Source organism: Sus scrofa, chromosome 9 (genome assembly GCF_000003025.6).
Source record: "Sus scrofa isolate TJ Tabasco breed Duroc chromosome 9, Sscrofa11.1, whole genome shotgun sequence".
In the NCBI taxonomy this organism is placed as follows: Eukaryota; Metazoa; Chordata; class Mammalia; order Artiodactyla; family Suidae; genus Sus; species Sus scrofa.
Genome location: NC_010451.4, coordinates 104,125,976 through 104,139,151, shown reverse-complemented (window position 1 = coordinate 104,139,151; position 13,176 = coordinate 104,125,976). Strand labels below are relative to the sequence as shown.

At 34.6% G+C, this 13,176-nt stretch overlaps 1 protein-coding gene across 3 annotated transcripts in view; it reads left to right on the top strand.

The window, feature by feature from the left end:
• Positions 1-13,176, top strand: part of ORC5 (origin recognition complex subunit 5) — an 87,739-nt gene that overhangs the window by 27,379 nt on the left and 47,184 nt on the right. For all 3 annotated transcript variants that reach the window (XR_002335901.1, XR_002335900.1, XM_021063496.1), the window contains exons 7-11: positions 3,223-3,271; positions 3,360-3,450; positions 8,423-8,475; positions 10,504-10,616; positions 12,323-12,370. Coding sequence is in view for 1 of the 3 variants with exons in the window: in XM_021063496.1 (XP_020919155.1) it covers positions 3,223-3,271; positions 3,360-3,450; positions 8,423-8,475; positions 10,504-10,616; positions 12,323-12,370 (354 nt within the window). In the remaining 2 variants the exon portion in view is untranslated. The remainder of the gene's footprint in view (positions 1-3,222; positions 3,272-3,359; positions 3,451-8,422; positions 8,476-10,503; positions 10,617-12,322; positions 12,371-13,176) is intronic.

The following is a 13,176-nucleotide window of genomic DNA, read 5'->3' as shown; positions in this document are numbered from 1 at the left end:
TTTTCTCTAATGGCAGAAATGCAGCACTTCATTAAAATTATAATGAAGGTTAACAGAAAGGAGATGTGGAAAGCAGTTTTTTGTTTTTTGGTTTTTGGTTTTTTTTTTGTCTTTTTGCTATTTCTTTGGGCCACTCCCGCGGCATATGGAGGTTCCCAGGCTAGGGGTCGAATCAGAGCTGTAGCCACTGGCCTATGCCAGAGCCACAGCAACGCGGGATCCGAGCCGCGTCTGCAACCTACACCACAGCTCACGGCAACGTCGGATCCTTAACCCACTGAGCAAGGGCAGGGACCAAACCCGCAACCTCATGGTTCCTAGTTGGATTCGTTAACCACTGCGCCACGACGGGAACTCCTGTTTTTGGAAGTTTTAAATTTTAGGCCTCTTATGATTTAGCTGTTGATTTCAAGCAACTTCTGAGTAGGGAAAGAACAAAAGACACTGCTCTAGTTCAGTTTCATCATTAACATCTCCTTGGAAGTTAAATGTTGGGATTCCTGGTGCCTAAGGGAAGTGACAGCAGAGGGGCAGAGGAGAGAGGGACTGTATAGTCCCTGGATGAAATGGAGCTGGGAGTGAGTTCTCATCCACTGTCCTTCCTGGGAAATAACTTACAGTTACTACTCCTTAGCACTGATGTCCTTGAATCCTGTGGGAATCTGTGCTGGCAGCCATTTCAAAGTAGATTATAAAATACAGGAAGGAAGAATTATTTAGGGAAACTGTTTGTAGGAAAAGAAAATATAAAATTTAAATGGGTTTTTATAAAGTCCTTTGGGTTTCACTGAGGAATGATTTTATTTAGGGCTGAGGTTGCCGCTTTTTTATTGTTATTGTTACCTTGTATTCATAAACTTGAAGCTTGAAATATGTTTAAGACTTTACTACTAACAAATAGAAGAAATTATCTTTAAGCATTAAAGGAAAAAATAGTATAATGTTCTTATTTTTCTGCATATGTAGAACATAGGATAATAAAGATACATTTTCCTTTTCCCTTCAAATGTTTTGAAGTTTGTAAGTGGCATTATTTCTTTAGAATTTAATAAATCACCTACAGAAGTTTCTTTTGGGGCTTGTTTTCTGTGTCTGAATTTAAATATGCTTTAGGAATTGGTATTTTTTAAAATATTTTTTTGGAAGCTAACTCTGGTAGCTTGAGACAAGAGGAGGTAAAGTACTACAGTGACTAGTCATTTGGGTTTGTCTTCTCTGACAATTCTTATGATCTCCTAAAGAAGTAGTAATTATAATTTTAGGAGGGTCAGTTGAAGAAGTTATTTTTATACTCATATGAATTCCAAAATTTATTTTCTAAAATTTAGTTTAGCATGATTTTTTTTTAAAAAAAATAGCTATCACATTAAATTTGCTGTATTTTAAAACTTTCCCTCCAAATACCATAATTTTCTTAGAAATTACTCAGAAAAATGAATTGCTCATCCAGAGCTTAGTAATTTTTTAGGGTATAGCTCCAAATTTCTGATGCCTGTTTTTGATTTGGTCCTGTGACTATGACATAATGACTAAGAAGGGGATGCCAAATAATTGCAGTGTATATGGTAGAATGAGCAGAGGACTTAATATTAAAATACCTTAACTCAGCTGCTTACCAGTTGTGTCATGTCGAATATGATACTTAATCTTCTGTACTTCAGTTTCCTCATTTCTAAAGAGGGACCAAGAATATATACCCCGGATGATTTCTATGGGTATAAAATGAAATATACTGTTTAAGTGCTTGTAAATAAAAATATATATAATGATGTTAGGTGATATTACCAGTAACACTAAGTAACTTGATACATAGTCTCTTTTTAGATTTTTTAGATTTTTTTGTTTGTTTGTTTGTCTTTTTAGGGCTGCACCCACTGTGTATGGAGGTCCCAGGCTAGGGTTCTAATCAGAGCTGTAGCTGCTGGCCTAACATATATGACGAAACATATATTTTAATGTTTTTACCAAGAAAGAAAGCAGTATATTTTTATTCAGCCACGTTATTTACCAGTTATTGCTAAAATTGTGACATTTTAGCGTTATTAATCAGTACCTAGAACTAAAAATCTGAAATCTGGGAAAGTTGGTCTCTCTCTACTTAATATTAGCAGAATTTGAAAGATTTTTCTGGTTTAAACAGTTACCTTTTATTAAAGAAAATATGAAAAAGTGTTCCAAGGATTTGGTTCTTAGTTCTCTTATCTTCCTAATTTGAGATTTTATAGTTACACGTTTATATACAATCTTTCCTCTAGGTTTTTATTATTGAATCATTTCACTGTGACATACTTGTGACCAAATTAATATTAAAAAATTGCAGTAGCATGTTTTTATAAAGTTACTTAAACTACATTCAGTAGAATTTTGATGTGGAAAACTATTAAGTAATTATGATTAGTTAGTGTTTTTCTGACTTTAGAATACATAGAATCCTGGAGAGATTTTTTTTTTTAAAACTAAGATTCCTGGATCTCATCCTCAGAGATTCTGATCTAGTATGCCTGGTATGCTAAGAACTTGAAGTTATAACAATCATAGGTGGTGCTCTTAATCATATAATATGAGGTGAACTGAACTAGATGACATTTAATTTGTGAGAATGGTCAGACTTTGGAAAAAAAAACAGGTTAATTCTTTGGGCTAGAGGTACTTTACTGTATGTGTTGCGGTCCTTTGTGACATAATTCTGACCTAAAATTACAAATTATGCGTTGTTACACTATTTTATATCTAGAGGCTAATACATAGGCAGAATTTAGCCAATTAAGGAATATTTTACATGTTTTATTATTGTTGATAACTGTGGTTTTATTGTTGTAGGAATAAGCTATAATTAAATTTTACTTGTGCAATTATTCTGAAGTAAAACTGCCTGAAATCTAATAAAAATTTACTTGAAAAATAATTTCCTTTTTTTTTTTGTCTTTTTCTAGGGCCGCACCCGCAGCATATGAAGGTTCCCAGGCTAGGGGTCCAGTCGGAGCTGTAGCTGTGGACCTACGCCAGAGTCACAGCAACGTGGGATCCGAACTGCATCTGCGACCCACACCAACTCACGGCAATGCCGGATCCTTAACCCACTGAGCTAGGCCAGGGATCAAACCCGCAACCTCATGGTTCCTAGTCAGATTCGTTAACTGCTGAGCCATGACAGGAACTCCTGAAAAATAATTTCTAATGGTGATAAAATGCTTTCTTCTCTTTTTTTCCCTTCGTTTATAGGCAATACTTAATTTTCCTAAATATTGCGAACCTGTGGTTAAAGGAGAAGGTAACTATAGTTTTACTATCATAGTATTTCTTTTGAAGAAAATTTCTGTAAGATCTAAATTACTGAAATTTTTCCCCTTTTGGAGTAGCAAGTGAACGTGATACACGGAAACTCTGGAGAAATATTGAACCTCATTTGAAGAAAGCCATGCAGACTGTTTATCTCAGGGAAATATCAAGGTAATTTTCTAAGTAGTATGTTTATTATTTCTGTATCTTTTATTTGTGATATTCACTAAAGTATACATGTTTCTTTACCTTCTTCACATGGGGAAAAAACTGGTTTCAATCATTTCTTATCATTTTGAGAAGGACAAATAATTTTCAGCCAGTGCATTGTACAAGAAATATTTCTAATAGTTGCTAATTTTTTTAAATCTGGAAAGTTACAGGAAAATCAGTTTCAACTTTGTTTTTCATGTTTATGTTAGCTCTTTGGTATAATAAAAATTAATTATTAAATGTATAAATCAAGTCATAAATCTACATTTGTCAATTATTAGAATTTCATAGTAATGAAACTACTCAGGAGACAGTTGCACAGACATAGTGTAGTGAGAACATGGTTTTGATTTCCATCTTAGCTATTTTCTGCCTTATGTGGTCTAAGCAATTTACCTTAAACTTCTAAACCTCCTCTAAGAATCTTTAGATGATTTCAGTAATATATTTGAAAATGATTTGTGAATAATAAAGTGCCTTATAGATGTTAGGTTAAGCCTGCAATACAAAGCAACATAGGAAATGTAAAAATATCAGTACTTTTGTTTTCCTCACTTTTTTTTTTTTTTTTTTTTTTGGTCTTTTTGTCTTTTTTCAGGGCCACACCTACTGCATTTGGAGGTTCCCAGGCTAGGGGTCCAGTCGGAGCTGTGGCTGCCAGCCTATGCCAGAGCCACAGGAACGCAGGATCCGAGCCACGTCTGCAGCCTACACCACATCTCATGGCAACGCAGGATCCTTGACCCACTGAGTGAGGCCAGGGGTCGAACCTGTGTCCTCATAGATGCTAGTCAGGTTAGTTAACCACTGAGCAACGACGGGAACTCCAGTTTTCCTCACTTTCTAATCAATTTTGTTATCATATTTCTTTCATGAATACCTTATTCTGTAACTACTTTGATTTAATTAGGTTGTTATAAGAACTTAGTTTCTGAGTAAGTAGAAACATTACAAAGATAACTGTTATTCCTCTTTTTAATGATAAAAAGTTATTTGATGAGGATTTTTGGAAGTCACAGTAGAAAAGCTTGTGATCTGATCTTTTAAAGGTAGAAAAATGTGGATGTGTCTTAAAATGATTCTTACATGTAATTAAAGGACTTCTAGTTTCCCATAGGATAATGATGGCCACCTAAATCCAGGTCTCTCCACAAGGTCAACAAGGCGAACAAATAAAATCATTCATAACCCTTGCCAGCAGTGTAGCTAGGAGTCTACAGAGTTGACCATAACCTTCAGTTTCTAAGCAACCGAAACCAGCAGAGCCAACTCTGAGGTTCTTTGCTTAACTTTTCAGAGGAAGACTATGAGGAAAAGAGGAGAGGACAGTGGGGGCAGGGGTTGGTGTTGACTTGTAGTGGGGAAATACAGATGAATCACCTCCAGAAAGAGAGTCCAACTCTGAGTGGGAAAATACTGAGAATCTAAGTGAGACCCAAAGGATTACAGCACTGGCTATTGGAGCATCAAAAGAAAGTGTTTCAAGAGTATGTAGGACAAGAATTAACAAGGCAGACTTGGGAAAGTACTGTTTTTGAGGGTAGGCAGATGACTTGGAAGGACATGGTGTCTCGGAGGCTTGGTGGTAAGTAAGAAGCAGTGGGTGGAAATTAAGGATAACACCCCACAGCCCTCATCAGACAAAAAGAGAATGGTAAAATCAGACAATCAGCAATCCTTCCCTCTCAAAATAGCACTGTATTAAAGAAATAGCACTTCTTTATTCTTGCAGATGAAAACATTTTATTTATTTTTTTAAATGAGAGTTGCAACATTTATTTCAGGTTCTCTCTTTTTTTTTTTTTTCTTTTTTACCATACAGGCAGTATGTGGAAATTCCTGGGCCAGGGATTGAACCTACACTGCCCAGTAGCAACCAGAGCCACAGTGGTGAGAACACGGGAGCTTCAACCTGCTAGGCCATCAAAAAAACTCCCGCAGGTGAAAGAAAGCACTTCAGATTTAAGACTCTATTAAGCCATCCCAAACCTTTACCCTGATCCAAGCAAACATTAGGCATTTCAAAATGAAGAGAAAAAATAAGAAAGTCATATAAAGGTATTATAAGAAACAGAAAAGGTGAATGAAAACATATTAGCTGATGAAAATTTCCCCCTTCCTACTCAAAGTAAAGCAAAGGAATACTGTAACACAGTACTCCAACTTAATTTAAAATTTTTGAATAAGCATTTTCAGGTATGAAAAAAAATACCTTAAATTAGAAATTCAACGACTCAGTAAATGGGCAAAGAGCAAGAGGATGTGAAACAAAAGTTGACCAACTCAGGAATGAAATTCAAACAAAAGCAATCATCTCAGAAATGAAAATGAAATTTTAAGATACCCAAGGGAGAGTATATTCAACTGAGAATACAGTAAAGTATGTTGAGGAGAAGAATAAAAACAACAAAAAGTACAAAACTAAAAAGTGGTAAAAATAATAAAGTAGAAAGCAATAAATGTGAAACGATGATATATACTTGGAGTTCCTGAAGAAAGAATAGGAGAAAAATGGGTTTGAATTAAGATCTAAAACTCTAATCCAACAAAACTTTCCAGAAGTAAAACAGAGACTTGACTGTACATATTAAAAGGTTCATCTTTTTATTTAACCCGGAGTGGTCACTTCTGAGATTGTCTCTAGTCTCTTACTCTGTAACAAATCACCATAAACACCACACATATGTATTCTTACAATTCCAGATATCAGAAGTTTAAAAGGGCTGGGTTCCTTCTGAAGGCTTTTGAGAGAATCTGTTTGCCTTTTGGCACATCTGGAGGCTACCCGCATTCCTGGGCTTATGGCGCCTTCCTGCATCTTCAGAGTTAGCAGTATCTCATTTTTCTAATTGAGATTAAATAATGGTGATAAACAGAATAAAGAAAAAGGAGAATAGAGCTATAGAAGGCTAGATCCTCATTCTGCAAGATATTATTGGGAATATATGTTTTGTAGCTTTTATAAGGAATTTGGACAAATTATGAAAAAGTCTCCAACTTTGTTCCCTGGTTCATCTTAAAATTCTAACCCATGTGACCTCAACTAATACAACTACTTAATACATCTGCCATAACTCTGCATCACCTCTAGAAATTGGTAGTTCATATATATTTATTTAGAACATGAATGGACTTCTTTTATCAGACAGGTCTCAATTGAAATGCTGGTTCCACTTCTTAGAAGCTTTGCAGCCCTAGTCAAATTAGTTTATTTCTCTGGATCTCAGTCTTGTTATTTGTTTAAAAAATAAAAAAAAGAAAAAAGCAATGATACTGTCTTGTAAGTTTATGAGGATTAAGTGGAGTATGTTAAGAGCTGGGTTCGTAATAGACATTAAGTAAATGTTATTTTTCTCTCTTCCCATTGAAGATAGTTTTCCCCTGGTTGTCCTTTGAAAGTTTAAATAACATTAAATTGGTAATTGCCATATAAAAAAATCTTACCAATTTAAACTCTCGAAGTCTGGTTAGATGACATTGTAACTGATAAAAATTTATTTTTATTTGCATTTATAAGAAGAAATGAATGTGAAAGTGCCTTATTTGTGAAGCACTGTTTAGCTATAAGGTGGGGAAAATGATTGATCTGGAAAGTAAGATTGTTGAAGTAGGTCTGTTCTCCACATACATTAGTAGCCTTTAGAATTCCTTACATTGCTATATTCCTACGATTTTCAGCTGTGCTTGAAGATTTGAAAAAATATACACAGTTAATTTGGGGTATTTAATTGTTCTGATCTGGGTTTTTTAAATTATTTATTTATTTTTTGTTTTGTTTTGATTTTTAGGGCTGAAGCCGTGGCATATGGAGGTTCCCAGGCTATGGTTCCAGTCAAAGCTGTAGCCGCTGGCCTATGTGCCAGAGCCACAGCAACACCAGATTTGAGCCGCATCCATGACCTACACCACAGCACAGCAACTCCAGATCCTTAGCCCACTGAGTGAGGCCAGGGATCGAACCCTCAACCTCATGGTTCCTAGTCAGATTCATTTTTGCTGAGCCACGATGAGAACCCCCGGCTTTAATTTTTAAATTAGCGTCTTTTTTTTTTTTTTGCCATGCCACGGCATGTGGAAATTCCCAGTCCAGGGATCAAACCTGCACTGTAGTTGCAGCCTGCCCCACAGCTGTGGCAACATCAGATCCTTAACCTGCTCTGCCGCAAGGGAACTTCCTTAATTTAGTATTTTAAGGGCTGTTGTAAGAGAGTTTGAGAGTTGTAGAGGGTCTTTGAATATCCTTGTGCCTAACTGCCTAGTTTTATAATGAGATTATTGCTTTATTTAGGGTCATACGGCCAGTATTTCTGTTGCCAGGGCAGTCTTTGCCCGTCATTGTTATGTGCTTCTCTATGAAATTGATTTGTTATATCACTTCTCTATTCTCAGTAATATTTAGGGCTGTTTAATAGTTTTAAATGCAAGTAAGATCACAGTTGGGCCTGGAGTTAGCATGAACTCTGCAGGTGTTTTACAAGGATTCAGCTCTTAGCGCCACTACTGACTGGCTGGGGAACATATCCTTAGGCAACTTAACGGTGGGCCTCAGTTTTTTTGATGTAATGATACTTACTGTAGGAGTTGTTACAGAGTTTAGAAACCATTTATAACAGTTGTATTTAATATGATAACTAGAATATTGGGAGTTTTATTGAGTGGTAGGTGATACTTATTTGTTGGTGCTTTTTGATAGCTTTATAATTATGAATAGAGGAGATTTTAAAGAGTCAACATCTGTGTATTGATATATTCGTTTATATTGTTATGTACTAAATGATTTTGTAGAGGTACAGACATGTATATGTTATTTATCTTGTTTATAAGGAAATTATTTTGTCAAATTAAAATTAGTTTTTCTAGGACTCTGTTTTAAGTACAGTGTATTGATTTTGTGTTTTCCATCCTTTATTGCTCTTCCATTTTCTTTCAGTTCACAGTGGGAAAAGCTACAGAAAGATGACATAGATCCAGGACAACTGAAAGGTATCAAAGGAAATATTGAGACAATTACCAGAGATTCTTCTTTAATTGATTACTAATAATCAAGACACTAAAGTTAGCACTAAAGATAATGTCAGTCAGTAGTGTTATATAAGAGAATTTACAAGCCACCATGATATTTTAATTAATGATTTTCTTTTAAGGAATGCACTAATGTAGTGGGAGGAAGTGAAGTTTGAATACCAGTTTTATGTTCAATTATGTCATGTGAAAACCAAGCTGTTTATATTTCTTTAAATGCTTATATTAAAACAACACAATTTTATTTCTGTATGGATTTCATAAGTTTTATGGAATAAATTCAATTTTATGTTAGTGTAGTTTGGGGGATGAATTTCATGTGGTTATATTTTGAAAGCTTTGTGCTTTTGTTTTCTTCAAAGAAACTGTTACTCTGGGTTTATCCCAGTAGAACAACAGTTGAGCCTTGAACAGCACAGATTTGAGCTGCATGGGTCCACTTATACACAGATTTTTTTTTTCAATAAATATATTGGAAAATTATTTGAAGATACACAACAATTAAAAAAAAAAAAACAGATGACCTGCATAGCCTAGAAAAATATCAAAAAAAATTAAGGAAATAAGGTATGTCATGAATGCATAAAATATATGTAGATATACATAAAACATGTAAAATATGTGTTAATTGATTGTCTATATTAACAGTAAGTGTCCCAGTCAACAGTAGGCTGTTACTAGTTAAGTTTTGGAGGAGTCAAAAGTTATATACAGATTTTCTATTTCATAGGAGAGGTGTTTCAGTGCCCCTAACACTCTCCCTCTCCTTTTATTTAAGGGCCAACTTATTTATTTATTTTAAATAAGTAGGTATCTAAAGTATTCTTTATTAGAAGTTCCCGTCATGGCTCGGTGGTTAACGAACCCTACTAGCATTCATGAGGATGCAGATTCGAACCCTGACCTCACTCAGTGCGTTAAGGATCTGCAGTGAGCTGTGATGTAGGTCACAAATGTGGATCAGATCCCGTGGTGCTGTGGCTCTGGTGTAGACCCGCGGCTACAGCTCTGATTGGATCCCTAGCCTGGGAACCTACATATGCCATAGGTGCAGCCCTAAAAAGACAAAAAATAAAATGCTATGTTTAAAAAATAAATTAAAAAAATACTCTTATTTAAACAGTTGAGTCAGTAGCTAGTGGTGGGCCAAGTGGTATGAAATGAAGTGGCATTGAGATTCTATTTTGGTTTCTAAATGCTTGAGATGCTAAATGATTTTCAGTTATGTGTTATATAATGGAAAGGAATAGATGCTGGAATTTTAAAAAATCTATAATAATTTGTTCAACTGCCTGTGTGATCTTGAGCCCAACTTGGTGTCTTCAGAAAGCTAAAATGGAAAGACTCGAGCTTTAAGTTACTGCAGAGATTCAGAGATGCTTAAGTAAAGCACCTAGCACAATGTTTTACACATACTAGATATTTAGTAAATATCAGATTCCTTTATTCCCTTCCATAAAAATCATTGCTGCTTTGACTGACTCTTTGGTTTTATTTATCTATTCATTTAGTTCATTTGTACAAGGTAATGTGGGGATACAAAAAGAACATATTAGCCATGGCTTCTTCAATGAACACTATAATGTAAGAAATGTAACTTCTGTTTAATTAGCTCTTAATATAAGGTATAAAGTTATGTGGGCCACAAGTAAAATACACGAAGTAGGAATTCACAGTAGAGACAAATTTGCTGTTTTGTTGTGATAGGGGAGCATCAAGGAAGGTTTCATGGAGAATGTGGCATTGCAGGGCAGGATGAATAGAATTTAGACTTCAGAAGAGGAGGAGCCAAAAAAAATAGAATGAGCAGAGCATATCATTAATAATAACGTTCACGTCTGCCACCATCATTCTGGCACTTTGAGCTAAGGGCACTTTAAAATCTTTTGACTAGAGGACACCATATGGAAGTCAAAGGAAAAGATAAGAGATACTTAAAGTCTAATGGTAGCCTGTTATATACCTTCATAAAATTTTTTTGTTGTATAGGTCTCTCGGCATGTACTCATGTGGAACTTCCATATTACTCTAAGTTTATTCTAATTGCTGCATACCTCGCTTCTTACAATCCAGCAAGAACTGACAAGAGGTTTTTCCTTAAGGTAATCATTATTTCTTTTCACTCAGTTTTGAAGATCTAGGGAATATTTTGAAATTCCTCAACACCTGTAAATTTGTAAAGGACAGAGATTGGCAAAAGAGATTGCATTTGCTAAATTACATATTTAGGACTCATTTTTTAAAGATTTCATTTATTTGTTTATTTTTCTTTAATCATTTATTCTTTCCCTTTGCCAATTAGCAGTGTTCTTTGAGAATTTACTGTAGGATATTGGGGATGGGTGAGTGCCACTTTTGGGATGGGGACAGTGCTGGAGCAGAGAAGCTAAAAAGTGATTGTATTTGTGTCTAGTAAGTGAGATATGATAATAAACAACTTGCAGGGAAGTGTTGAGGAAGGAAAGATTTGTGGAGGAGGTAGAATTGGTTGCTGAATCTTCAAAGACATACAGTGTGAAAATGACAGCAAAAAACAGATGTGTCTTTCCTGGAAAGAATATTGATAATAAAATCTAGAGGCCCTAAAAGCTTTATCTAACAATGGAGCATTCCACACACTTCAACACACCTCAAAATAGAGTTTCTTTGGGATGCATGAGCCATTATCTCCATCACCTTTCACCAAACCCTCCTTCTCCATGATGAACTCATTTGCCCTGTATGGTCTTCTCCATACAGCCATTTGCTCGATGGCATCGTGTCAAATAGGTAAAAAATAACCTTGTAACCAGATTAACCAGATATATTTTGCTAAAACCCAGTTACAAGCTGATAATAAAAAAGTTTAGTCAAACTGAACTTTTCTGTTTCTAGAACTTGGCTGTTTTTCCACCTCACTCTCTAAGCTTTTGTTTACCTTGGCTTTTCCATCTTAGAATTTCTTCTTCTCCAATCTCTATATACTTAAATTTCAATATTCTTTTTTTCCCCCTTTAATCATTTTTCCCCCTTTAATCATTTATAATTTAATTATTTAATCATTTATTCTCTATCTCTCACTTTAAGATCACAGACCAAATGGTTGCAGTAGGTAGTTTCAGGTATACCTTAGGTAATACTTCTACATTAAAAAAAAAAAAAAAAAAAAATATATATATATATATATATATGTATGTAAATGAAAGTTTCTTAAAAATATGAGAGCTGGAAATAATTTTATGGCTAGTAACTCCTTTATTGTTCTAAAGCCCTTACTATAGTACTCCATACGTCATTATCCAGAACATTCAAGAGCTTCTATGCATGTACATTAATTGGAGAAATATCATTTTAGAATTGTTTTCTTTTGAAAACAATGTGCAATTTGATTTATTAAATATATTATAAAACATTTTTATTTATTTTTTGCCTGTCTCTACCACTAGTCTTTAGTTTCAAGAGGGCTAGGGCTGCATCTGGTTTTTTTTCCTCACTGTTGAATCCCAGTTGTTTAACTTCATGTTCTCAATTTTATGCAGATTGACAGGCTGCCTTACAGAGTGAATAAAAATCCATTTATCTTTGAAAGTTTTGTCATTATAGAAATAAATGTGCTATAATAAATCAATACAAGTTTTTTTAGGAAGTATCACTATTTTAAAACCTCTTTCTTTACATGCAAAAGTAATCTTGCATACAAGCAAGATACATAATTATCATAATTAGCATTAATTAGCATTATGTGTGACATATTTTAAACAAATTATTCTTTCTATTTTTGTGGAGTACTGTATCTTTCATCTTAAAAAATTATTTTCCTTAATTGCAGCATCATGGGAAAATCAAGAAAACCAACTTTCTAAAGAAACATGAAAAGGTATTTACATTGTAATTTCTCTGATGGAAAGAACTTATGAATTTAGGATATTATAAGAAGCGTGTATATGCATAATTATATTATTCAGATATAAGTATTTGTACTGATATGGTACCATTATGATGTTGCGGTAGGATTTTGTTATGTTGAATACAATGATTGAGAAGGCACAGTTGAGGTAAACTGGCACTAGAGATACAAGTGAGTTGACAGAATTTTTTTGGTGAATTAATACATGGAAAAGGTCACCATAGAATTTTTAATTAAATTTTGCTGGCTTTCCTCTTTTCTACTTTGGAATACCCACAAAGATGATACTGAATAATTTTAAAAAGTAAACTGTTAAGAACCAAGCAGATGAGAAATGTATACAATTTGGAGTTGAATAGTAGATAGATACCCAGATGACTAAGCAGATGTAAGAGGGCTGAAATCTGACCCCCATGGCGAGCTATTTTAACTTGGGGAATCTGGAAAAGCTTAGGAATTAGAAGCACTAAGCACCTTTGAAGGTCAAGGTGTGGGGCAAGATTGAAATTGGTGAAAGGATTTTACTGATCTCTTGTATGTCTAAACCACTACAGCTTCTATTGGCAGAAGATAAAGAATTTAGAATTATGGACTTTGCACTAAAAAAGCTGTGAATTTTGTTTCTCACTCTCATTATTAAAAGCAGTTTTGCTCAATATACACTTCTGAATTGAGGGCGTTGTTTTACTGTCTTTTGGCTTTATCGTTGCTGCTAAAAAGCCTGCTGAGTCCGTTATCCCTGTGTTATTCCTCTGTTTCCTCTGGCTGCTTTCAAG